Source organism: Petromyzon marinus, chromosome 52 (genome assembly GCF_048934315.1).
Source record: "Petromyzon marinus isolate PM22_M1 ecotype Great Lakes invasive population chromosome 52, UKy_Petmar_22M1.pri1.0, whole genome shotgun sequence".
In the NCBI taxonomy this organism is placed as follows: Eukaryota; Metazoa; Chordata; class Hyperoartia; order Petromyzontiformes; family Petromyzontidae; genus Petromyzon; species Petromyzon marinus.
Genome location: NC_133718.1, coordinates 6,122,819 through 6,150,110, shown reverse-complemented (window position 1 = coordinate 6,150,110; position 27,292 = coordinate 6,122,819). Strand labels below are relative to the sequence as shown.

The 27,292-nt window shown below is 54.5% G+C and overlaps 1 protein-coding gene across 1 annotated transcript in view; it reads left to right on the top strand.

Moving 5' to 3' along the window:
* The first annotated feature begins 831 nt into the window (after positions 1 to 831).
* The window catches only part of LOC116953477 (yjeF N-terminal domain-containing 3), a 105,305-nt gene continuing 78,844 nt past the window's right edge, over positions 832 to 27,292 (top strand). Inside the window, exon 1 of the mRNA XM_032973711.2 lies at positions 832 to 1,889. Within this exon, the coding sequence (XP_032829602.2) occupies positions 1,831 to 1,889 (59 nt within the window). The 5' untranslated portion in view covers positions 832 to 1,830. The remainder of the gene's footprint in view (positions 1,890 to 27,292) is intronic.

Here is a 27,292-nt window from a genome sequence, read left to right as displayed (position 1 = left end):
CTCCAGCTTCAGGCGCAGCTCCTTCATGGCACGGAGCGACGTCCAGCAGCAGCTTCTCCCCAGCGAGCGTGGAGCGGGGTCCCGCGGTGTTGGCGATCTCAGCTGCGGTCTTCCACTTGGGCTGGTGGGCCTGCACGAGGTGGAAGACTGTCCGCAGCCCTGCTGATGTGAGGCGTTGAGCCCCAGGGTCCTCTCTCCTCTGATCCCCTGTAAGAGGCCGTTACAGAACGAGGGGCTCGTTCAGGAACTGCGCGAGGTTGTAGCGCGCGCGTTCTGCTCCACTCGAAGCTCCGCCACGCGTCCAAAAGGCTCCGGTGATAACCCGGCAGCCTCGTTTAGTCTACCAGGGCTCAGGTCCATCAGGAAGAGCTCCTTTCCGTACCCCTGGCACCCCTTTGCATTTTTCAGCAGGGCGAGGGCCCGGAGACTTCCAGGGTAGCTCCTCCCGGCCGTACAGCAGCCGCCTGACGGCCTGAAGATCATGGCCCTGGCGGTGATGTCCACTAGACCCTGGTCACTCTCGCCCACCGGCAGGCAGAGAACGCCCGGCCTGAGCGAGTGCTTCCCATGCCGGACTAAGTGTACGAGAGAGAGAGAGAGGGTGGGGAAGAGAGAGGGTGAGACAGCGAGAGAAGGTTGGGAAGAGAGAGAGCGAGGGGAAGAGAGAGAGAGAGAGGGTGCGGGGAGAGAGGGTGGGGGAAGAGAGAGGGAGGGAGGAGAAAAGAGTGGAAGGGGAAAAGAGAGAGAGAGAGGGGGAAGAGAGAGGGAGGGGAGAGGGCGGGTCCTGGTGCTGGGAGGATGAGAGGAGGAGGAGGCGGGGGGGGGGGTGGAGTTGTGAGTGCGGATCTCGGTTGGGAGACGTTCGTGCCACTTCGCGTTTAGAGCGCAGAGCGAAGACCGCACGCTTACTGCTCAGAGCGACTTCAAGAGAGATTCACACACACACAGAGATTCACACAGAGAATCACACGTAAATTGTCACAGACAGATTTACACACGCAGATATATATGCACACACAAATTCTCACAGATTCACACACGTAGATTCACACACACACACAGAGATTCACACACAAAGAGAGATTCACACACAGAGATACAAAGATACACTCTTAGAGATTCACACAGAGATACACACGAGGCAACGACACATACAGAGCTACACGGGAGACAGAGAGATAACACAGAGACACATCATAGAGACTCGGAGATATATATACGGGGAGAGGCTTAGATATACATAAATGCAGAGGCACACAGAGACGTAGAGAAATACACACAGACTCACAGATACACAAGGACAAGAGACACACAGGGACACGAGACAGAGAGTCGGGGACAAAGACAAACATACACAGAGAGACAGAGAGAGAGACGCGCAGACACACACGAACGCACAAAGACAAACTGCACAGACGCACACGAACATACACCGGGGGCAAATGCTGTTAGCGACCACCTATTATTAGACAGACGCGTGGCGTGTGCAGGCACACAGACACATCGACGTGTACACAACACGCACAACACACACACAAAGGCACCAAGTGAAGACGAGCACGTTACAAAAATAGACTTTGCTGCATTAGTCGCTACGATAAACACCACCAACGGGACGTATATTACGAATTAAATAGGGCGCGCACACACCACACACCACACAGAGATACAGGCTACATGCATACACATCGTGGGGTGTATTGATATCGTAGACCACCCCGCACACAGACACGCGGCTCACACACACCCGCCGTGTTTTTGGTGGAGTCTTAATTGGTGCCGTAAGTCAGGAATCGACTCGTTCACTCGCCCACACGAGAGAGGTCAGCCATGGCGAGCGCGAACAACGGCAAGCAAAGCGACGAGTCGACTGCCCTCAAGTTTATCAGGTGAGAGAGACCATTGATAGCCGCGCGTTCATTCGCGACCTCATTCGCGTACTCGTTCAACGCGCGCGCGCGCGCATATTCGCTCATTCACTCATTCACCTACTCGCTCACGGATTCACTCTCATTCGTATGCACTCGCTCATTTACTCATTCGTTCGCTCTCATTTATCCATTCCCGTACTCGACGCGCTTACCAATTCACTCACTCGTCCATTCACTCACTCATTCACTCACTCACTCATTCACTCACTCATTCACTCAACTGCGCTTGTTTAACGCGGGTGAGAGGCTGAGGTCTCACGAGACCAGCGACGTCTCAGTTGCAAGAGTGACCCGATATTCATGCATGGACTCACTCATTCGCTCAGCCGTTCATTTATTAGCCGTCCGTCTTGCTATCAGCAGCTGCTGCTTGAGTAACAATCGCAGAATGAGTAACAGCAGCTGTGTGAGTAACGATCGCAGTTGTAACAGCAACACGAAAAACACGAGTAGCAGTAACAGCAGCTGCGTGAGTAAAAAAAAATCGAAGAATCATCTTCATTTGCCCGCGGTCTACATATACAACGAGCGGCATGGCCACTTTGTGAGCAGTCAGGAGGGCTCGTTCATCGGGGATCTACCGGACCCCGTCACCATAATGTGGAATTTCCTCCACTGGCGCGAGGCGCGCGGTCCCCCCTAAAAACGACCACAAAATCAATGCGACCTGTTGGCTTCGCAGCCCCAGTTTAATTAATCCCTCTGGGGTTTAATTACTCTCCCTCTGTGTGTGTGGTGTGTGTGTGGTGTGTGTTGGGTGTGGTGTGTGTGGTGTGTGTGTGGTGTGATGTGTGTGTGGTGTGTGTTGGGTATGGTGTGTGTGGTGTGTGTGTGTGGTGTGTGTATGGTGTGTGTGTGGTGTATGTGGTGTGTGTGTGGTGTGTATTGGGTGTGGTGTGTGTGGTGTGTGTGTGGTGTGTGTTGGGTGTGGTGTGTGTGGTGTGTGGTGTGATGTGTGTGGTGTGTGTGTGGTGTGTGTGTGTGTGCGATGTGTGTGGTGTGTGTTGCGTGTGTGTTGCGTGTGTGTCTGTGTGCTGTGTGTGGTGTGTGTATGGTGTGTGTTGCGTGTGTGTCTGCGTGTGTGTGGTGTGTGTTGTGTGTGGTGTGTTTGGTGTGTGTGCGATGTGTGTGTGTGTGGTGTGTGTGGTGTGTTTGTGTGCTGTGTGTGGTGTGTTTGTTCGTTGTGTGTGTGTGGTGTGTGTGTGGTGTGTGTGTTGTGTGTGTGGTGTGTGTGGTGTGTGTTGTGCGTGGTGTGTGTGTGTGGTGTGTGTGTTGTGTGTGTGGTGTGTGTGTGGTGTGTGTGTGTGCGATGTGTGTGTGGTGTGTGTGGTGTGTCTGTGTGCTGTGTGTGGTGTGTTTGTTAGTTGTGTGTGGTGTGTGTGTGGTGTATGTGGTGTGTGTGTGGTGTGTGGTGTGTGTGTGGTGTGTTTGTTAGTTGTGTGTGTGTGTGTGGTGTGTGTGTGGTGTGTGTGGTGTGTTGTGTGTGTGGTGTGTGTGTGTGTGTGGTGTGTGTGTGGTGTGTGTGTGGTGTGTGTGGTGTGTGTGTGGTGCGTGCTGTTTTGACCGCGGTCACAAGAGTGGTGCCAGCGAGCGCCTATTAAGGCCGGCGACCTGCGCCGCTCCAACCCCCCATAGGTCCACTCGGTGTGTAAAGCTGCGTCGAGCGCTACAGAGCGAAACGTCTTAAGGTGGCGGTGTTTCTTCACTCATTTTTAGAGCGGGGGGGGGGGGGGTGTTGGGTGGGGTGGGTAGTTAGGAGGAGGAGGGCCACTTTCGCCGAGAAGACATCGTGAGTGCGAGTGCCGACACAACATTTTGAAACCATTGTTGGGTTTTACAGCAGCACGATGATGATGATGGGGGGGGGGGGGGTGTCAATCGTTGTGTATTGTGTCGTGGGGGGGGGGGGACCGCACGTCAGAGGCCGCACTAAAGGCCACCAGGCTCGCGGGCCTTGCAATGAAGAGCGCTGCCTTAAGAGGAGCTCGCAAACCGCACTTGCCCCGTGCTCCTGTAACCCTTCCCGGGGAACCTTTGTGTCGCCGTGAGCAGCGACCACGAGTTCGATTCCGACTCACGGCCAACATCGGAGACGATTATTTGCACCGGTCCTGTGCCTCCTCCCCTAGGTCGACTCGGCCTCAATTGAGCACCTGGTGCAATGTATAAAAAAACATCGCCGCTTGGGGAGACTAAGGCGGCCGCGCGTGGTGCTGGCCACCCACCCCCTCGTGTACCGTGGCGGCCTTCAAAGGCGCTCGCTAACAGCACTTGCCCCAACAGTCTGTCAAGGCTATACGGGGGACTTTGCCTTGTTGTATATTGCTCGAGGACTGTACTGCTTACACAACATGCGATGTGATAAACCCGCCGCGAGAGTTCGATTCCGGGCCACGGCTAACGTCAGTGGCGAGTGAACGCCCCAGCTCCTCACCCCCCCACCTCCAACAAATCCGCTTCACGAACGCGTCGAGACCAGCGTGGTGAAGTATGGCCCAAAACCCCTACGACGAACCCCGACGCCACGTGTGCAGGAGTCATTCATCCCCGCAGCCTCCCGCCGATTGTGCGGGGAGTGCAGATGATTCCGGCGGTACGGGATGGGTGTGTAGGGTGTGCAGGGTGTGTAGGGTGTGCAAGTGCAGAGTGCAGGGTGTGTAGGGTGTGTGCGTTGTGCAGGGTGTGTGCGTTGTGCAGGGTGTACGGTGAAGGGTGTGCCATTGTGCGGGGTGCGTAATGTGCAGGGCGTACGTTACAGGGGGGTGCAATGTCCACGGTGTTCAAAGTGCAGGGCGTGCACTGTGCTGGGCTCCCTTTGGGTCGACTCGGCCTAAACTGAGCACCTTGATGCGTTGTGTAAACAGCAGCGGGGGCCGGAAGGAGACGGAGGCGTCCAGCAGTGGTTCTTACTCACGCCGTCGTTCAACAGCAGCACTTAGCCCGTGTGTGCGTGTGTCGCGGCTATCCCCTAGGTCGACTCAGCCTCAAATGAGTACTTGGTGCGGTGTGTAAACCTCGCCACTGGGGAGACAATGACGGTCGGGCGTGGTGCTGGCCACCCACCCCCTCGTGTACCGTTCCGGCCTTCATAGGTGCTCGCTAACAGCACTTGCCCCTAAAGTCTGTCAAGGCTATACGGGGGATCTATGTTTGTTTGTGGGTGGGGAGCGGTGGCGCAGTGGTCAGCGCCCTGCGCTACGAAGCTGGTTGACCCGAGTTAGAGATCCCGCTCACGGCCACCAACACCGGTGACGATTATCTGAACCGGCGGTCCTTGGCTCTCGCCTAGGTCGACTCAGCCTCAAACGAGTACCTGGTGCTGTGGTTGTAAACATGATCACCCACCCCCCCCACCTCGTGTTGTGTACCGTGCCAACTTTCACAAGTGCTGCTCGCCAACAGCACTTGTCCCAACAGTCTGTTGCAAGGCTACATATACGGGGGAGGTGGAGGGGATCTTTGCCTTTGTGTCGTTGTTGTCGCGCGCACGTGCGGTGTGGTGTGTCCACACGCGCGCGCGTTGCACGGAGGAGTGCACTTCAGCAGCCACGGGCAACATTACCTGCCGCATTAATTAGCAGACGCAGATTGCATTATTCATGCGCGACGCGGCGGTGAGCGCGGAGCCACTGGACAGCCACTCACGAAAACCCCCATTTGGGGGGGGGGGGGGGGGTGGTGGTGCGGCGGGCGGGGGGTGGGGCTTTACGATTTAATCATTCCGATTGGAACTCGGAGCCGAGACAACCTTGGGCTGCACGGGGTGACGGCTTCCACCGGGGGGAGTGGGGCAGGTGCCCTTCCAATGTTTGGGATGGGGATCTCAAAGTGATGGCGTCATCTTCTTTGGTTCTTTCGGTAAAGTCACGTAGAATGAGAATAAAATAATAAATTGATCAAATAAAATAACATAACACAATAATATTCTCACGACGTTTCGGCCACAACACAAGCGGCCTTCATCAGGTGAAGGGACGAGACTGTCTGGTAGGACAGCGCTGGAGTGAGATGGCGTCATCTCGATTTAAAGCTTTCGTGACTGCAAGGATTCGTCTTCTTTGACTTTACCGAAAGAGCCAAAGAAGATGATGGCGTCATCATTTTGTAAACCTCCCCCCACCCCCTCAACCCTCTGTATTGAAGACCGAAATAAGAAGAATTGTTCGCGATTTCGGGCTGATCGTCCGGTGATGCTGCTGCTGGTGATTGTTGTTGTTGTAATCACCGGTGAAACGTCACAGTACTCGAATTAGTGAGCGCCGCGGTGGCTATGAGATGTTAACTATCTCGCCTGGTGTACATGAGGTCGTGGGTTCGATCCCGACATCGACGCATGTTTTATATGTGGAGTTTGCGTCTCTTTCTCTTCGGCATCACAGTGGCTATGAGATGTTAACTACCTCGTCTGGTATACAGGAGGTCGTCGGTTCGATCCAGACCCTGATGCCTGCTGCTGCTGTATGTTTGGAGTTTGCGTCTCTCTCTCTCTCATCATCATCACGGTGGCTAGGAGATGTTAACTACCTTGCCTGGTATACAGGAGGGCCTGGGTTCGATCCCGACTCTTGACACATGCTGCTGTATATTTGGAGTTTGCGTGTCTCTCTCTCTCTCATCATCATCACGGTGGCTAGGAGATGTTAACTACCTCGCCTGGTATACAGGAGGTCGTCGGTTCGATCCCGACCCTGATGCCTGCTGCTGCTGTATGTTTGGAGTTTGCGTGTCTCTCTCCCCGTGGTCGCGTGGATTTTTCTCCAGGTCCTCCGGGTTTTTTCCTACACATTTAGAAACAACACGCATCTAGAGTGGATTTCCCACCAAAAAAAAAAATTGTACAGATGAGATTCTATTCTTGTATGTTGATCTTCTTTCGCACCGTACGTAGCCAAACGTGCTAATTCGAAGTGCGTACTCTTGCGCTATTCTAATGACAATATAGCCTGCATGCGGTGTGAGGGGACTAGTGGCCACGTGAGGTAATGACAGGGGAGTCAGCCTACAGTGTGAGGGGACTAGTGGCCACGTGAGGTAATGACAGGGGAGTCAGCCTACAGTGTGAATGCACTAGTGGCCACGTGAGGTAATGACAGGGGAGTCAGCCTGCAGTGTGAAGGGACTAGTGGCCACGTGAGGTAATGACAGGAGAGTCAGCCTACAGTACGAATGCAACAGTGGCCACGGGAGGTAATGACAGGGGAGTCAGCCTACAGTGTAAAGGGACTAGTGGCCACGGGAGGTAATGACTGGGGAGTCAGCCTACAGTGTGAATGCACTAGTGGCCACGGGAGGTAATGACAGGCGAGTTAGTTAACAGTGTAAATGCACCAGTGGCCACGAGAGGTAATGCCAGGGGAGTCAGTCGTGCGTGCGAAGGGACCGGTGGCTATGGGAATGATCGAGAAGGGAGCGTGGTCAGGCGACGGAAGAGCACGGTGGAGTCTGCCGGTGGAGCGAGCGTCCAGAGTCAGCGAGAATGATCGAGAAAGGGGGCGTGGCCTCGTGTTGGTATATAAAAGGGGGAGATGCGCGGGAGACTCGGGGCTGTTGTGGTGGGGGTCTCCGCCTGACGTCCAGTGAAACGCGTCTTCAATAAAGCTCCATCTCAAGAGAAGCGTGTCAAGTCGCCGTTACACTATGATGGCAGTAAGTGTGTCCAGGGAGCTGAATTCCATCATCCGAGGTGTGCTCGCCACGACGAGAGGGCTTCAAGAGAGAGGGAGAGGGTTTGCGTAGTTTGTTTTCTGTTGCCATTCCCTCGCACCTCCTATTAGTACGGATGGCTACGTACGGTGCGAAAGAAGTTCAACAGACATGCATAGGGAGACAGAGGTCCCCAGTATAGCCTGTTAGGGCAAGTGCTGTTTAGCGAGTAGCGCCCGATGAAGGCCGACACGTAGACACATACACAACGCATAGTCGCCCTTTAAAGTGCGCTTCTGCGGCCGTCTGGAACGCTCTTCCTCCCGATATTAGGAAGCCACTGGGAGCTATCCACTTTTTAAATCGTCATCATCTAGATTTAAGAACTCAGTTGTCTTTACAACTGCTTTGTGTGTGTGTGTGTAACAGCACTTGCCCCAACAGTCTGTTAAGGCTATACGGGGGATCTTTGTCTTTTTACGTACGTGCGCGAAATAAGTTTAACGTACAGCGCGTACGTGCGACACTTCACGCCGGCCAGCGAGCGTTGGTGAAGTCACCCGGCCTCGATGACCGGCTACAATTTTCACCCCCACGCACCCCTTGCATGTGCCACTGACGTGGAGTCGAGGAAACAAACCGGTTCACCGCGAGTTCGTAGCGCTTGTGCGCTAACCACTGCGCCACCGCTCCTCCACCCGGGTTTGAATTATTTATATATAGGGGGTAGGGGGGGGGGGAGTTTTGTGCGTGGGCGGAACAGTCCGATGAACTCCCCGTCTCTCTCTCTCTCTCTCGAGATGCCTTTCCCCAAAGTCTGCAACGGAAACAAAGACCGCGCCTTGTCGTAGCCCTTTTACAGGCGCCGTGAGCAAAGTGCAGTGAGCGAGGGCCTCTTAAGGCCGGCCACGGTTCACGAGGAGTGGGGGGGGGCACGGGAGGTTTGTGGACAGCACGACAAGCTCCCCCGTGTAGCCTGTTACAGACTGCTGGGGCAAGTGCTGTTAGCGAGGAACTGCGCACGAGGGGGTGGGTGGGTGACGCCGCGCTCCCGGCCGCCTTTGTCTTCCCAGTGGCGATGTTCACAGCCTCACACACCCAGGGATGTTTCGCGCAATGCTGATTCCACCGAGGGGTAGGTCTAGGAACGGGCAATTATGCTCGCTGGGTGTCCAGAATCAAACTCCTGATTCTGGGTTCCTTTGCGCACCACTGCGCCTAAGCTGGCTCGCTCGTTTTTGGGCTGAGTCGACCTAGAAGTGAACGTAGCAGCCACGGCCCCACAAATACAAATACCCCCCCCCCGCCCCGTGTAGCCTGTAACAACAAGCTGTTGGGGCACCCAGTGCTGATGTTTGCTGCACACCGCACCGGGTACTCAATTGAGGCTGAGTCGACCTAGGGGGAGTGGAGGCCGAGGGCCGCTTCAGATAATCGTCGCCGCTCTTGACCGTGAGCCGGCAACCGAACCCGGGTTTTCGCCGGGTTTCGTAGCGCAACGTGCTAACCGCTGCGCCACCGCTCCCCTCCCCTCCCCCCTAATTCCACCACCACCACTCTCGAGCCAGCCCCCATTCCCCCCTCCCCCCAATCGCCCACTTGCCCCCCGCGCCCCCTCCCCCGTTGCACACCGCCTCTTTATCTGGAGTCAGCAGACGCGGCTCGCATCCTGACGCGTGCCAGGGTGGCGCGTCACGGTCGCTGTGTGTGACGTGTGTGTGTGTGTGTGACGCATGTGTGTGTGCGTGTGTGACGTGTGTGTGTGCGTGTGTGTGTGTGCGTATGTGTGCGTGTGTGTGTGACGCGTGTGTGTGTATGTGACGCATGTGTGTGTGCGTGTGTGACGTGTGTGCGTGTGTGTGACGTGTGTGTGTGCGTGTGTGCGCGTGTGTGTGTGTGCGTGTGTGTGTGCGTGTGTGTGTGTGCGTGACGCGTGTGTGTGCGTGACGCGTGTGTGTAGTGTGTGTGACGTGTGTGTGTGTGACGTGTGTGTGTGTGACGCCTGTGTGTGACGCGTGTGTGCGCGTGTGCGTGTGTGACGCGTGTGTGTGCGCGTGTGCGTGTGTGTGCGTGTGTGACGCGTGTGTGTGTGCGTGTGTGACGCGTGTGTGACGCGTGTGTGTGTGCGTGTGTGTGTGTGCGTGTGTGCCGCGTGTGCGCGCGCGTGTGTGACGCGTGTGTGTGTGTGCGCGTGTGCGTGTGTGCGCGCGTGTGTGTGTGCGTGTGTGATGCATGTGTGTGTGACGCGTGTAGTGTGTGTGTCTGCAACGTGTAGTGTGTGTCTACAGCGTGTAGTGTGTGTGTCTGCAGCGTGTAGTGTGTGTGTCTACAGCGTGTAGTGTGTGTGTGTCTACAGCGTGTAGTGTGTGTGTCTGCAGCGTGTAGTGTGTGTGTCTACAGCGTGTAGTGTGTGTGTCTACAGCGTGTAGTGTGTGTGACGCGTGTAGTGTGTGTGTCTGCAGCGTGTAGTGTGTGTCTACAGCGTGTAGTCTGTGTGTCTACAGCGTGTAGTGTGTGTGTCTACAGCGTGTAGTGTGTGTGTCTGCAGCGTGTAGTGTGTGTGTCTACAGCGTGTAGTGTGTGTGTCTGCAGCGTGTAGTGTGTGTGTGAGTCACTGATAATCGTGCCCCAATCGCGTGATTGCGAATGAGTGGACCGTGGCTGTGGCAGATGCAGCTACCGAATTTACAAACGGAGCACACAGCGGGAATCGCCTTGGGTCCACTGCCGTGCACAGTAGATAACACACACACACATTGTGAGGCTCTGGGTCCCGGTGTGAGGCTGTGGGTCCGGCTGTGAGTCTGTGGGTCCCGCTGTGAGGCTGTAGGTCCCGGCGTGAGTCTCTGAGTCCCGGTGTGAGTATGTGGGGCTCTGTGATAGCCTAGAGGACACTGTGTGAGCGTTATGAGTCTCTGTGTGAGTCTGTGGGTCCCGGTGTGAGTCTATGCCTCTCTGTGTTAGTTTATGAATCTTGTGTGAGCCTAAGTCTCTCTGTGTGAGCCTATGGGTTTTTGTGTTAGCATCTTCGTTTCTGTGTGAGCTAATGACTCACTGTGCCAGTCTTTGTGTGTATGCTTATATGTTTCTGCGTGAGTACATGTGTCTATGTATTTGTGCCTGTGAATGTGTTATGACCGGCTCCAGTTTAACAGCAGGGGTCTCACTCCGAATCAGTCGAGCGGCAATATCTTTTCATCGTTTGCGTAACGCTGTGTGGAAGCTACCTGGTCTGTCGCTCCGCACTAAGCTTCAGGTCTTCTCGGCCACGGTCATTCCCTCCCTTCTCTACGCTTGCGAAACGTGGACCCCCCTAATGGAACATCTTCGCCGGTTAGAAACATTTAGGCTGGCCTGCCTACGATCCATCCTGGGTTTAACCAGACTGGATTGTGTGAGGAGCTCACAAATCCTTGAAAGATCTGGGCAAGGTCCCATCGGTGAGCTCCTCCGGCGGGCAAGGCTGCGATGGCTGGGTCACGTAGCCCGCATGCCCAGCCACCGCATGCCGAAACAGCTTTTGTTCCGCCGGATAGAGGGGGCTAAACGGGCGCGGCACGGGCTAGAGAAGAGATGGAGTGATATGGTACAGGAGGACGTGGAGCTGAGTGGACTTGCCGATGACTGGTACCAGCGGTGTCAAGATCGGTCTCTGTGGAGGAGGCTCGTGAAGGACACTGCTGCTGCTACTGGGCAGTTGGAGGTAGTCGCCCTCCAACAACAACGGAGGGCGGAGGAGCGACGCTCACAACAACGAGCGGAGCGCCGGGTGGCTAGGGCACAGCAGGCTGGCACAGTAGGGGGCACAGGTGGTGCATCAGCCAGTCATCTCAGTCATCTCAGTCAGTCGACCCGTGGCACCTGGGTCTGCCCCGTGACCTCCTGCCAGCGGGCGTTCGACACTTCACGTGGCCTCAAGGTGCACATGGTCTGGCACAAGCGTCGTGGTGACGTCACCGCCACTTAGTGGCGAATGGCGGTTGTTGTTGTGTATGTGTGAGGCTTTAGGTCTGTCCGTGTGAGCGTGTGGGTCTGTGTGAGTCTACCGCTGTCTGTGTTAGTCTGGATGTCTCTCTGTGTGAGTCTGTGAGTCTACAGTTGACTGTGTAAGTCTGGAGGTCTCTCTTTGTGAATCTGTGTAAGTCTACAGCTGTCTGCGTTAGTCTGGAGGACTCTCTGTGTGCGTTTGTGGGTCTGTATGAGTCTACAGCTGTCTGTGTGAGTCTGTCTGTATGAGTGTTTAGATGCCTGTGTGAGTCTGGAGAGCTCTCTGTGTGAGTCTACAGCTGTCTGTGTGAGTCTGTGGGTCTGTGTGAGTCTGGAGAGCTCTCTGTGTGAGTCTGTGTCTGTGTGAGTCTTTAGATGCCTGTGTGAGTCTGGAGAGTTATCTGTGTGCGTCTGTGGGTCTGTGTGAGTCTACAGCTCTCTGTGTGAGTCTGTGTCTGTGTGAGTCTACAGCTGTCTGTGTGAGTTTAGAGAGCCCTCTGTGTGAGTCTGTGTCTGTGTGAGTCTCTAGCTGCCTGCCTTAGTCTGGAGGTCTCTCTTTGTGAGTCTGTGGGTCTGTGTGAGTCTACAGCTGTCTGTGTGACTGTGTGGTCTCTGTGATGGACTCACGGTCACTGTGCGCGTTCGTTCCCCCGAGGGCACGAATTCGAGTCACTCGCCGTGCTCTCAAACCAGCAGCTGGATTCACAACTTAGACGTTGATTTCGAGCTGCTACTCAATTAACAACCATACGAGGAAGCGGTTACGGACGTTTTATCCGTATTGAATTAGCCTCCCTGTATATACGTAGACACACACGTGCACGTGTGTATGTGTGTGCGCGTGTAATACCACGCGTTAAATTAAAGCCGAGTCGAGGGGAAGGCCTGGATATGTTTCAGATATCGCTCGCCACTGATGTTAGCCGTGCGCGCGTTTTCGCACACAGAGACAAATATCCCCCGTATAGCCTTCGACAGGCTGTTGGGGCAAGGGCTGTTAGCGAGCACCTATGAACGCCGGCACGGTACACGAGGGGGTGGATGGCCAGCACCACGCCCGGCCGCCTTTGTCTCCCCAGTAGCAGATGCTTACCCTACACCGTGTACTCATTTGAGTGATTCGACCTGGTGGAGGTTGGTCCAGAGAAATCGTATCTGGTGTTTCGCACGCACACACGCACACACGCACACACGCATTTTGCCATTCACCCGCACTTCCGATTTGCACGGTTGGGCGAGTACGGTGCGAAAGAAGTTATACGTACTTATGTTAGGCGTGCGTGCGAACACGAATTCAAATTGTGTGTGCGTAACAAATAATAATATAAAACATAATACAAAAATATATATTTCCTCCTTTTAAGGGAGGGGAAAAAATGCCTCTTCAATCAAGTAACAATTTAACCATGGTTATGAATCACTATTTCAATTCCCCCTCCATAATCACACGGGGGGGGGGGGGTTAGTGCTGAATCAGCAAAACAAGAACACATATATAGATATAATCGCTTCCCAAGATAGCATGTAAAACTTGTGCCATTTGTGATGATTAAGCAAAAAAAAACCCCGCCAACTTGCGTGCAGAAACTATTTAAGAAAGAAAATCCATGCAAGCGCATGGACTCTGGAATTGCGTTGTATCGATTCCAAGGGTTTAAGCGGTGAATGCGGGCGCGCTACCTTTATGATAACATCAAAACAACAACAACAACAACAACAAAACAACAACACAGCAACAACAAACAACAACAAACCAACAACAGTATTAGCGTACTTTCAAATAGTTCATCTTTGCGCTCTGGGTTTTAAATCTGCAGGTGTTGAGCAAATAATGAAGCCTTTGATGAGTGTGGCTAGGCAGTCGACTCATTTCTCCATGAGCAACACGACTCTCATCCCCCCCCCCACCCCCCAGGGAGTTATCCCATAAAGAATCCATCTCTAATAGGCGAATCGTGGATCGAGGGGATGAATGATCGGAGTCGGAATATTTATTTTAAACTGCAGGAGAAATCCGATGAGCTGTGAAGCTCTTGGTTTGTTTGTTTGTTTTACGGATGTCCAGTCGGGGCACGGGAGTCAGAACGTTACGACAAAAAAACAACAAGGCAAAGGCACGTCAGCAGTGCAAAGTATAGGGAGGGGAAGTTAAACAGATCACTTAAAAATATTGATTTTATGTTTTATGATACAAGGTAAAGCTCACTGAGGTGTATTCACTTCTTTGAAGGAAGCGACCAGGCCACACGTGATGATTCAACAAAGTGTCTTATCGCCACGTCGACATTTTTAGCAGCAAAATAATTGCCGTGTCTACCGCGGGTTATTTTCGCCCCCCGAGCACAAATTATTTCTCAAATCCCATTTTTTTTGTAATGGATTTCCATCGTTTCAGTTTCTTTGCTGTTTCTGCTTTTAAATTCCTTCATTTGCATCTACACGCACGCACACATGTAGTGTGTACAGTGCATACTGCAAAGACAAAGATCCCCCGTGTAGCCTTAACAGACTGTTTGTGGCAAGTGCTGTTAGCAAGCAGCACCTATGAAGACCGGCAGCCGCACACACAAACTAGGGCTGAACGATTTTGGGGAAAATATCTAATTGCGATTTTCCTGACAGATATTGCGATTTGATTTCAGTTCAATATTCACCGTGTAATCGATTTAAAACACGTGATGGAGCATTACCACCTAATACCATCAAACTATGAACTGCTCTATATATTTTAATGCAAGGATGAGAACTTAAAATATATGCGTTGCTTCCAACATATATTTATTAACATGTCCTTAATTGAAATAGAAAAATCAAACATAGAACGAGTGTTAAGTTAAATAAATAAGGTTATAATAATAATAACATTAAAATAAAACAATTCCAATAAAGTAATAGGACTTTTCAAATCGCAAAAACAATCGCAGCCTTTGCGATTTTGCCAATCGCGTTGTTTCAAGTTGCGACTTCGATTTGAAATCGATTCATCGTTCAGCCCTAACACACACAGACAGAGACACGCACGCGGTACACGCCCGTCCACCCACACGCCACGCTCCCCTCTCCCGCCTCCTCTGCCCCGACAACACGAAGGTGGGGGGTGTGCGATGCTTCCTTTACAATGTCGCTTCCTCTGGGCGACATGACCAGACGACCAGGGACTCACTAGCTTGCCGAGGGGAAGGCTGACGTGCAAATCGCGGACACGCGCACGCACGCACGCACGCACGCGCGCGCACGCACGCACGCAACCGCAGCCCGGCGTGCACAGTCCCTCCACTGCTGGATGAATGCCCTGGCCGTGATGTTGGATGTGGTTGGGGAGGAGGGTGGAAAGTTATTTATCGTCGACAACACCGTGCGTGGCCTTAAATGGGGGGGGGGAACGTTACGCAAAAACGGCGACGTTTTGGGCACCGGCCTGAAGGGTCGCCGACTGGTGGTGCATCTGGAGAGCCAGGGCAGATCGACCGCCGGAGCTCCGATGAATATTTACTTTCCTGCCGCCGTAGCGACAAGCCCCACCCAGAGCCAGCGGCGAATTGGCGGGGGGGGGGGGGGTGACCGCCCCGGGCCCCGCGTTTTGGGGGTGGGGGGGTGGGCGGGCAGGCGGGCGCGCTTCGACGTCACGGCTCTCAGGAGCAGCTGCATCACCACCACCACATTTTAAAGGTTTGTGTGCGGCATGCGCCTTACTTTCCAGCGCGTCTTGTAATAATCATGAGAACGTGGTGTATGTGTAGTGTAGGCATTCTCTCTCTCTTTTATTCCGGCCTTGACAACCTTAGGGGATAACCACATTCTGGGTCGGGACAGCCAACATGCTGCCAGACCCACAGCTTGAAGAGGGTGAAGATCACGACGCTGACAGCACGGCGAGTTCCACTCCAGATCGCAGCAGCCCCGACTGGGAGTCGGAGCTCGTCCTTTTATCCTCCTTCAGCGTGGCCAGGCTCCGCCCTCGGCCCCGCACACCTCTGGATCCCCCAGAGTGCTCCGTTCCTTGACCCTAGGTGCAACTCGTAGAACGGGCTGCTACCCCTAATTCCATTGTGTACCTATCTCCCAGCGGCACGCGCTACAGTGACTCGTTCCACGTCACTACATGAGTCCTCCTGCCACGATGATTTTGTTGGCTTTGGGGAGAGGGTGGGGAGGGTAACGTTATAATATTTATTAACGCGACAATATCAAGTGCCGATTCCGCCCAATGCAAATCATACACTCATGTCACGCGGCGGTGTAAAATGCATTGCCACGTCTGCGCTTAGCTTATTAATAGGAGAGAGCGAGCGAGAGGGCGAACGACAGAGTGACGAGTGATGGAGCGTGTGAGTGAATCTGTGAGTTAGTAATGTGAGTAGGGTACAGAGTGGGCTGCGTGAATGAGTGAGGCTTAGATAGCGGCGGGGTTGGATTGGACGAATGAGTGGTTGCGTAAAAAGCGATTTCGTGAGTCCTTGACCTCGGATCAAAGTCAGGAATTGAACTCGGCTTAGCAGGCAAATAACCGCGCCACCTCTCATCCAGTTGATACAAGACAAAGATCCCCCGTGTAGCCTTTAACGGACTGTTGGGGCAAGTGCTGTTAGCGAGTATAGCACCTATGAAGGCCGGCACGGCACACGAGGGGGTGGCTGGCCAACACCACGCCCAGGACCGCTTCAGATAATCGTAACCGGTGTTGTGCCGCGATCGGGAATCGACCTCGGCGTGCCAGGTTCGCAGCGCAGCGCGCTAACCGCTGCACCACCGCTCCCCGCAGCTACACACACACACACACACTCGTATACACCACAGACGCGTTCGCACTCTACTGCACGCTGTAAACAGAGAGCCGCATACATTCACAGGGACACAATCGTGTCCCTCGTCCATGTCGAGTGCAATCGATCATTTTGGTGGCTCTGTGTCTCGCTCGCTGCGTCAATGTTTTAGTAATGAACCATCCGGGCCCTGCTCTCTGCAGGGGTTTGGAGCTTTCATTTTCAAATCAGATGCTATTGGCCATATGCCGACTGTTGATGTGGATCAATTGCCATTTGCTATTCCATTATTTTATGATGGGTAAAAACAATGTTTTATGCATGGACGCACGCACGCGCGCGTGTGTGTGTGTTCCCGTATATAGTGCGGTGTTTAACGCTGCTACGCTGCGCTACGAACCAGGCGACCCGAGTTCCATTCCCGCTCACGACCAACACCGGTGACGATTATCTGAACCGGTCCTGGGCCTTCCCTAGGTCAACGCAGCCTCAAATTAATACCTGGTGCGATGTGTACACATAGGCATTGGGAGACAAAGGCGGCCGGGCGTGGTTGCTGGGCCACACACCCCCTCGTGTGCCGTTCCGGCCTTCATAGGTGCTCGCAAACAGCACTTGCCCCTACAGTCTGTTAAGGCTATACGGAGGATCTTTTTCCTTGTATCACCATACATAGTATGGTAGTTAATGCTGCCGCGCTGCGTTATGAACCTGGCTACCCGAGTTCGATTCCCGCTCACGACCAGTAACAGTGGCGATTATTCGAACCGGTCCTGCGTTTCCCTGACGCCTTATTCGACCTCAACAAGAGTAGCTGGTGCGATGTGTAAACATCGCCACTGGGGAGACAAAGGCGGCCGAGTGCGGCGTTGACCAACCCACTCCCGCGTGTATTTATTGTGCGTTCCGTACGCGGGCATAAAGACAAGGCTCTGATGCACCGAATACGGAACCTTAGACCTGTAATGCACATTAAAGCTGGAGTGTATTACTACACGGCGCACGCGTGACACGTTGCGAAGGTTCGTGGTTCGAACCCAGCAGCTGCCCTGATTAATACTCCGTCATAACAAACAATGCAAACACACGATCGGAGTGCAAAGTATAGGGAAGGTAAACAAATCACTTATCAGCTGCCCTGATTATTACTCCGAGTCTAGCAGCCGTAAATGCTGGGACGTTAAAGATCTCCCGTGCGCGTCGTTCGCAAAGAGTGACTCTGTCAAGTTCAGTCCAAGCTCTCTCGCTTACTCTCTTTGGTGTCGAGTCGCTAACGTGCAGCTCAGCCTGCCTTTCTTTATACCTGTTCCATGAGATATTCTCACTTGAATTTATGCAGCATCGCGCCTCCACCACCGGCCGGCTGCCCGTGGGGTAATTCCCTGGTCGCTGAATTTGTTTAATCTATATCTGTGCAGTGTAAAAAAAAAAAGTGTTAGATTTATATATATAGCAGTGTCGTCGTCTTTCGTTGCAAATTGTATCGCTCACAATCCGCCAGGGAATCGCAGACACGGGCCGGGATGCAACAGCAGGCGGTGAACCAACGCTACCAACAATTGCCCAAGTTCTGCGGTCCTCGACATATATACACGCGAGCATGTTTTCAGCCAACGGACGAGCGTTGTGTACGCGTGGCGGGAAACCGGAGCACGCGGGGAACGCCCACGCGTGCGAGGAGGCAACGCTCGATCCCACACGGATGTAACAGATGGGGATTAGTCCGCACTCTTGCTGTACCACCGTCTCCTTCGCGAGCCAGGGGTACGGGGCTCTGTCTCGAGTTTTCACGCAACGTCTCCGCGGTGATCTACCAACCCTCGCCGTCGCCTCCACGCTGCTGGATTAGAGACCACGTGTGTAGCCACCACCACCACCACCCACCACCCACCACCTCCTCCTCCGGCCATGGAGGTGTTTGGATGTATTTAGACGGAGCGTTCGGCAGTGCGTACGCCATGGTCATCATCAGCGCTCATCGATCCACCGCTGGATGAAGGCCTCCCCAATCCGTCCCCATCTCTCACACGGTCCTGCGACGTATGAAAACAAAGGCAAAGACCCCCCCCCCCCCCGTATAGCCTTAACAGACTGTATGGGCAAGTGCTGTTAGCGAGTAGCACCTCTGGAGGCCGGCACTGTGTCACACGAGGTGTGACAAGTCGTTAAAACAGAGAGTGCGCTTGTTAAGGGCTGTGGCGGTGTCGTTATGGTGACAGGAGATCAGGTTGGAGTGGCTTAGGAGGGGCTGGGGTAGGGTTGGTGGTAGGGGTGGTGGTAGGGGTGGTGATAGGGATAGGGGTGGTGGTAGGGGTAGTGATTGGGGTAAGGGGTGGTGGTAGGGGTGGTGGTAGGGGTAGGGGTGGTGGTAGGGGTTGGTGTAGTGATAGTGGTTGGTGCAGTGATAGGGGTTGGTATCGTGATAGGGTTTGGTATCGTGATAGGGGTGTTGCGATAGTGCTCGTGATAGGGATTGGGGGGTAAGTCTTGTCGTAGCTGGAGGGTCGAGTGCAGGGAGGATGTGCATGAGATCATATATACCGTAGAGTACTGTGTATCGGAGTTTCTTTTTGTATCCAAAGCGATGCCACGGCTCGTGGCGACTCGACAGCAACAGCGCGCACGCGGGACAAGAAGAAGAAGAATGACGACTCAGATGATTGAAATCGAGCGAATTCACTCTTTAGAGGGAGTACAGGCGCACTGTCGATGGCGGGGCTCTAATGGTGACGAGATGTTAACTACCTCGCTCGGTATGCAGGAGGTCGTGGGTTCGATTCCTACCCAGACGCCTGTTGCCTCTCTCTCTCATCACGGTGGCGAAATGTTAACTACCTTGCCTGGTATGCGGGAGGACGTGAGTTCGATCCCGACCCTTACCCCTGTTGTATAATTGGAGTTCGTGTGTGTCTCTCTCTCATCATCATCATCGTCACGGTGGCAAGATGTTAACTACCTCGCCCGGTATGCAGGAGGTCGTGAGTTCGTATTCCTACCCAGACGCCTGCTGTATGTTTGGAGTTTGCGTGTCTCTCTTCCCGTGGTGGCGCGGGGTTTTTTTTTCCGGGTCCTCCGGCTGCTGTAAGCCACTTCGTTGAGCTCTCATCTGCGATAGCCAGGTCGCTTCCTAAAAAAAAATATCTATATTGTATAGCTCGGTGTGGCTTTACTTGGTGAAACATTTTGTGTTGGTTTTAATGAAGAGGGCATCATATTTGCAGGACAGCTGTCTGGCACTAAGTCGGTGTCACGCGGCTCGTTGCGAACTTCGAGAAGAAGAACATCGAGAGGACGCCCTCCCCCGCGTGTCATTCTGAGAATTGGCCGCTCACAAGGCAATGGGAATATTATAATTGGGTGGAGGATGTGAGCCAACAGGAGAGAAAGGAACGTTTCACAAGGATCGCCCCGTCAGCCGCAAAGGTTACGCAAATACTGTGCAGCCCATACTTACGTAATATTTATATATATATGTGTGCATGGTGTCTGTGTGTGGGTGTAGTGGGAGCGGTGGTGTAGCGGTTAGCGCGCTGCGCTACGAACCCAGCGACCCGAGTTCGATTCCCGCTGACGGCCATCAACATCAGTGACCAATTATCTGACCCGGTCCTGGGTCTCTCCTAGGTTGACTCGGCCGCAAACGAGTACCTGCTGCGGTGTGTAGTCAACATCGCCACGAGGGAGACAAAGGCGGCCGGGCGTGATCTTGTCCACCCATTCCCTCGTGTGCCCTGCCGGCCTTCGTAGGGTGCTTGCTCGTTATCAGCAACAACGTTGGCTGGGTGGATCCCCAGCGGTCAGTGCGCCGAATTGGCAACTATATGTATAAAAAAAACTGGTTTCGAATCCAGATACTGGAGCTCCGCTGCCTTTGAATTTAAATTGATTCTCGATGGTGGTGTGAGCCAGGCCACTGCATCAACCGTCGGTGCGTATGTGTGTATTGAACTTCTTTCGCACCGTGCTAATCGGTTGGCTACGTCCTTAGTCTCCCGAGTGGGGATGTTTTTTTAACGTCACCGTACCTGCGGTGGGACAGTTAGAGCGAACCGTCGGCCCAGACTCGTGCGGCTCGCCGAGACCTCGGATCGCGGCGACCTCCCCCACCCCTCGCGGTGTTCGTGCGCAGGGCACGAAGACCCAAGGGGCAGGGTCGTCCATGGAGGGTGCGGGGCCTGGGGCAAACCCCACTGTGTACCCTCCCCCCCCCTTATGCCTTCAAACGAAGCTGGAAGCATTACGTCTGACACTGTCATGTCGAAGTGCGCCCCCCTCCTCCCCCCCGCCCCAAAGCGCGGAGCCCGGGGCAGTAGCCCCGATTCGCCGTACATTTGGTACGGCCTCTGCTGACGGAGATATATTGCGCCAAGCCACTGAGTGGCAGAGAGAGTGAGAGACTTGACTTTTAAACAACTTTTATTGCCGCCAGCAGCAACAGCACTGGGGGCGATTCCGATATGAAATACACAATCACCAGCAAACAAATGAAAATGAGAGTGAGGGAGTGAGAGAGTGAAAGAGAGAGAGAGAGTGTGATGGAGCAGGTGAGTGAGAGAGACAGTGTCTGAGTGAGAGAGTGCCAGAGAGAGAGAGAGTGTGTCTCAGTGCGAGAGTAAGAGAGTGATGGAGCGGCTGAGAGAGTGAGTGATGGAGCAGGTGAGTGAGAGAGACAGTGTCTGAGTGAGAGAGTGCCAGAGAGAGAGTGTGTGTCTCAGTGCGAGAGTAAGAGAGTGATGGAGCGGCTGAGAGAGTGAGTGATGGAGCCAGGTGAGTGAGAGAGACAGTGTCTGAGTGAGAGAGTGCCAGAGAGAGAGAGTGTGTCTCAGTGAGAGAGTAAGAGAGTGATGGAGCGGCTGAGAGTGAGTGATGGAGCAGGTGAGTGAGAGACAGTGTCTGAGTGAGAGAGTGCCAGAGAGACAGAGAGTGTGTTAGTGCGAGAGTGATGGAGCGGCTGAGAGAGTGAGTGATGGAGCCAGGTGAGTGAGAGAGACAGTGTCTGAGTGAGAGAGTGCCAGAGAGAGAGAGAGTCTCAGAGAGTAAGAGAGTGATGGAGCGGCTGAGAGAGTAAGTGATGGAGCAGGTGAGTGAGAGAGACAGTGAGTGAGAGAGTGAGTGCCAGAGAGAGAGTGTCTCAGTGAGAGAGTAAGAGAGTGATGGAGCAGCTGAGAGTGAGTGATGGAGCAGGTGAGTGAGAGAGACAGTGTCTGAGTGAGAGAGTGAGAAAGTGATGGAGCGGGTGAGAGAGAGAGTGATGGAGCCAGGTGAGTGAGAGAGACAGTGTCTGAGTGAGAGAGTGAGAAAGTGATGGAGCGGGTGAGAGAGAGAGTGAGTGATAGAGTGCGACAGAGAGCGAGGGAGAGAGCGAGGGAGAGAGCGAGTCTTCCCTCTCGGGTTCACGCGGGGTTCACGCGGTGCAGGGCTCACTGCCAGGGGCGCGCGGTTGAGCCGGCCGTCACATGGACTTCTCTGAAGAGGGGCGGTTGTCCGAAACGTCGAGTGTGCAAACGAACCCGCTGTGGCTGTGCCGCACGTGGCCTGTAGTAACCCAGCACGGCGGAGACAGCAGCGGGGGAGGTTGGGGGGTGGTTGGTGGATCACAGGAAGGTTTGTGAACGCTCATTCTCTATCTATACTAAAACTAACCTAGAAACTAAACATTTTTTTAAAATTGTATTTTGCCAGGTAAGGTCCACTGAGCTATGTAGCTTCTTTTTCAGAAGCGACCTGGCTGGCACAAATGAGAGCTCAACGAAGTGGGCTTATCGTACATTTATAGCAGCCAAATATTCTGCATGTTGTGGAGGGGAAAAACCGGAGGACCCGGAGAAAAATTTACGCGATCACGGGAAGAGGGAGAGACGCAAACTCAAAATATAGAGCAGCAGGCGCCAGGGTCGGGATCGAACCCACGACCTCCTGTATACCAAGCGAGGTAGTTAACATCTCCTAGCCACCGTGATGATGATGATGATGAGAGAGAGAAACGCAAACTCTAACTATAATTATACAACAGGCGTCTGGGTAGGAATCGAACCCACAACCTCCTGTATACCAGGCGAGGGAGTTAACATCTCCTAGCCACCGTGGTGATGATGAGAGAGAGAAACGCAAGCTCCAAATATACAACAGACGCCAGGATCGAGATCGAACCCACGACCTCCTGTATACCAAGCGAGGTACTTAACATCTCCTAGCCACCGTTATGATATAAGAGAGAGACAAACTCCAAATGTACAACAGGTGCCAGGGTCGAGATGGAACCCACGACCTCCTGTATACCAGGCGAGGTAGTTAACATCTCCTAGCCACCGTATTGCCCCTCTTCTGCCGCGCCGCGCTTCCTGCTCCAGCCCGAGAGACGCTCGGGCGAAATCATTCGGTGGAGACATTTTAAGCCCCGGATGATAGGGCCCGGCGCTGAGCGACCTACTTGATGTACCGCGTGGCTTATCGGGCCGTGTGAGCGATCGCGGGCGGTGAGCTCAGTGGGGTTGTTCGCGAACGCAGCTGCTTCTCCCGCTAATTGGGGCAATTTTCGCCCCACAAAGCACGACATTCATTAATTTATGTATCGAACTGTGAGAGCGAGCGAGAGAGAGAGAGAGCGCGCCTGTCTGTTTTGTGTGTGACTGCGTGTCTGTGTGTTATGTGTGTGGCTGTCTGTGTGTTTGTGTGTTCTGTATGTAGCTTTCTGTGTGTCTGTTGATGTGTTCTGTGTTTGGGTGTCTGCGTGTCTGTGTGCCTTCGCTAACGGCACTTGCCCCAACAGTCTGTTAAGGCTATAAGGGGGATCTTTGTATTCGTGCGTGTGTCGATGCCTGCTCACAGCCAACACCAGTGACGATTATCGGAACCGGTTCTGGGCTTCCCCTAGGTCGACTAAATCTAAAAATGAGTACCTGGTGCCTTGTGCAAACATCACCACGAGGGAGACAAAGGTGGCCAGGCGTGGTGCTGGCCACCCACCCCCTGGTTTTCTTGTGGTTGTTGTTGTTGTTGTTTGACTTGCATCCCACTGGGATTTTTTTGCACACAGCGTTGATGTACGGTGCTTTTTTCCAGGAATATTTTGCTGTTTTTTTTTTTCCCATGGATTTTCTGTTTGTACAGTCACAGTCACATAGTCACTTTAAGATGTTTTTCTTGTTCGTGTTTTTGTTTTTTTGCTTGTTGTGGTTGCACCCGATTCAAGAGCCGAATGGCTCACAGGGTTATACCAAAATAAATAAACTGAAACTGTGTGCCATGTCGGCCTTCATCGGTGCTACTCGCTGACAGCACTTGCCCCGACAGCCTGTTAAAGGCTACACGGGGAATTTTGTCTCGTGCGTCTCTAGGCCTTGCCTACGATCCAACCTGGGAGGGAAGTGGATGCCGGAGGAGGGAGCAGGGGAGAAGAGGGGGGAGCAGGAGGGAGAAAGAGGGAGCAGGAAAGAGGAGGGAGCAGAGGGAGCTGGGGAGACGATGAGGGAGGAAGGAGGTGGAGAGTGTAGAAGGGAGCAGGAGGGAGGGAGTAGGAGGGAGCAGGAGGGAGGGAGTAGGAGGGAGTAGGAGGGAGGGAGTAGGAGGGAGTAGGAGGAGGGAGGTGGAGAGTGGAGGAGGGAGCAGGAGGGAGGGAGTAAGAGGGAGCAGGAGGGAGGGAGTAGGAGGGAGTAGGAGGGAGGGAGTAGGAGGGAGTAGGAGGAGAGAGGTGGAGAGTGGAGGAGGGAGCAGGAGGGAGGGAGTAAGAGGGAGCAGGAGGGAGGGAGTAGGAGGGAGTAGGAGGGAGGGAGTAGGAGGGAGTAGGAGGAGGGAGGTGGAGATTGGAGGAGGGAGCAGGAGGGGGGATGATGGAGCTGGAGGAGGGAGCAGGAGGGAGGGTCATTGAGCTGGAGGAGGGAGCAGGAGGGACGGGAGTAGGAGGGAGGGAGTAGGAAGAGGGAGGTGGAGGAAGCAGGAGGGAGTAGGAGGAGGGAGGTGGAGAGTGGAGGAGGGAGCAGGAGGGAGTAGGAGGTAGCAGGAGGGAGGGAGCGGGGAGAGTGGTGGGGGGAGGCGGGATGAGGGAGGTGGTCCGCGTCGATGGAAAGGTCACTCCGCGGCGCTCGTAAGCCACGCTCCCCGGGGAATCCCTCTAAAATAACTAAACTCGCGTCGCTCTCACAATGAACATGGACCCGCACAAAGCGTGCGTGATCGAGCGAGCGCGCGCGTGCGTGCGTGTGGAGAGCGGTGGGGGCAGTGGTTAGCGCGCCGCGCTACGACCCCGGCGACCCGAGTTGGATTTCCGCTCACAGCCAACGTCGGTGGCGAATGTCTGAACCGGTCGTGGGGACACCCCCGAGGTCGACTCAGCTTTAAATATTTGAGTACCTGGTGTGGTGGGGAGACAAAGGCGGCTCTGCGTGGAAATGTCCACCCCCCCCTCCACCGTGTGCCATACTGGCCTTGACAGGTGCTCGCTAAGGGCACTTGACCCAACAGTCTGTTAAGGCTATACGGGGGATCTTTGTCTTTGTGTAGGTGAGTGTGTGTGAGGGTGCTGCGTGTTGAATCTGCATTGCCAATCTGCATTGCCAATAATTTGTGGGCGAGTGATTAATGGGTACCAATGCTGTAATTACCTCTCCCCGAGTGATTGCTCGAGTTTAATTGGAGTCTCTCCCGCCATGGCAGGCCCCTGACACAGGGGGGACGAGGTGCGAGCTTCATCATTAATAATGAAGAGGCGCGCTCGCGACAGCGAAGTTTCGTGCCGCCAAACTCATGACAGGAGCTTTAAATCTAGAATTCATGACAGGAGCTCTCTCACCCAGCACGCACGTGGTCCAGACTCCCCCCCCCCCACCGCGTCACCCCCCACCGCGTCTCCCCCCCCCCCCCACCGCGTCTTCCCCCAACCGCGTCTCCCTCCCCCCCCCCACCGCGTCTCCCCCCCCCCCACCACGTTTCCCTCCCCCCCACCGCGTCTTCCTCTCCCCCCAACGCGTCTCCCCCCCCCCCACTGCGTCTCCTCCCCCCACCGCGTCCCCCCCCCCCCCCCACCGCGTCTCCCCCCGACACCACAATCCATCTCCCGTTGGCTCCCAATCCAACCTCCGGATCGATTTCACGATTCTCCTTGCCTGCCTCTCCCCTCTCATCTCACTCCACTCCCCTCCACACTCTCTCCTGTCTCTCCCCTCTCATCTCACTCCACTCCCCTCCACACTCTCTCCTACCTCTCCCCTCTCATCTCACTCTACTCCCCTCCACACTCTCTCCTGTCTCTCCCCTCTCATCTCACTCCACTCCCCTCCACACTCTCTCCTACCTCTCCCCTCTCATCTCACTCTACTCCCCTCCACACTCTCTCCTACCTCTCCCCTCTCATCTCACTCCACTCCCCTTCACTCACTCTCCTGCCTCTCCCCTCTCATCTCACTCCGCTCCCCTCCACATTCTCTCCTGCCTCTCCCCTCTCATCTCACTCCACTCCCCTCCACATTCTCTCCTGCCTCTCCCCTCTCATCTCACTCCACTCCCCTCCACACTCTCTCCTGCCTCTCCCCTCTCATCCCACTCCACTCCTCCTCCACACTCTCTCCTGCCTCTCCCCTCTCATCTCACTCCACTCCCCTCCACATTCTCTCCTGCCTCTCCCCTCTCATCTCACTCCACTCCCCTCCACACTCTCTCCTGCCTCTCCCCTCTCATCCCACTCCACTCCTCCTCCACACTCTCTCCTGCCTCTCCCCTCTCATCTCACTCTGCTCCCCCTCCACGCAATCTCCCACCTCTCATCTCACCGCGCTCCCCCCTCCACACGCACTCTCCACTCCTGCAAAACAAAGCTTTTCTGATGCTCTACGGGGTGGGGGGGGGTGGGGGACCTTTACCTTTAGATTGTTGTCTTTTATTTTCCGCGACCGTGAGAGCCGTTTGGGGCAGCAGGTGGAGATTCTGATGCAGACGTCGGCTGAGCTCATCTCGTGTGGGGAAGTTTGGCCCCGGGCCTTGCACTTGCCCCAACAGATCTGCTAAGGCTATACGGGGGATCTTTGTCTTTGCTTGTGTGCGCGCGTGTGCTCGTGGGTGCGCGCGCCAGGCTGCCAGTTGAGTGGTGCGCTCTCTCCCTCGCTCGCTCGCTCATCCACTCACCTTCTCACTCATTCATTTATCCACTCACCTCCTCACTCATTCATTTATCCACTCACCTTCCTTCTGGCTCCCTCGCTCGCTCACTCATCCACTCACCTTCTCACTCATTCATTTATCCACTCACCTTCTCACTCTCTCCCTCGCTCGCTCACTCATCCACTCACCTTCTCACTCATTCATTAATGTACTCACCTTCTCACTCGCTCCCTCGCTCGCTCACTCATCCACTCACCTTCTCACTCATTCATTAATGTACGCACCTTCTCACTCGCTCCCTCGCTCGCTCACTCATCCACTCACCTCACTCATTCATTTATCCACTCAGCTTCCTACTCGCTCCCTCGCTCGCTCACTCATCCACTCACCTTCTCACTCATTCTTTTATCCATTCACCTTCTCACTCGCTCCCTCACTAATCCACTCACCTTCTCACTCATTCATGTATCCACTCATCTTCTCACTCTCTCCCTCGCTCGCTCATGCATCTACTCGTATTCTCACCCGCTCGCTCACTCATTCATCCACTCACTCCCTCTCTCACTTGCTCCCTCACTCACTCATTCACCCACTCACTCATTCACCCACTCACCTCCTCACTCGCTCCCTCGCTCGCTCGCTCGCTCACTCACTTAACTCACTCCCTTTTCACTTGCTCCCTCGCTCGCTCCCTCGCTCACTCACTCACCCATCATCTCGCTCTCCAACTCACTCATTTGTCCGCCCGGCCGCCCGCCCGCCCACTCGCTCCACTCGCTGTATTTTTAGCACGCACGCCGGGCAATGAAGGATGATTTCGCGTGGACGTGACGGTAGCAAGACAATTAAACGCGGCCCCCACCACGAGGGAGATCG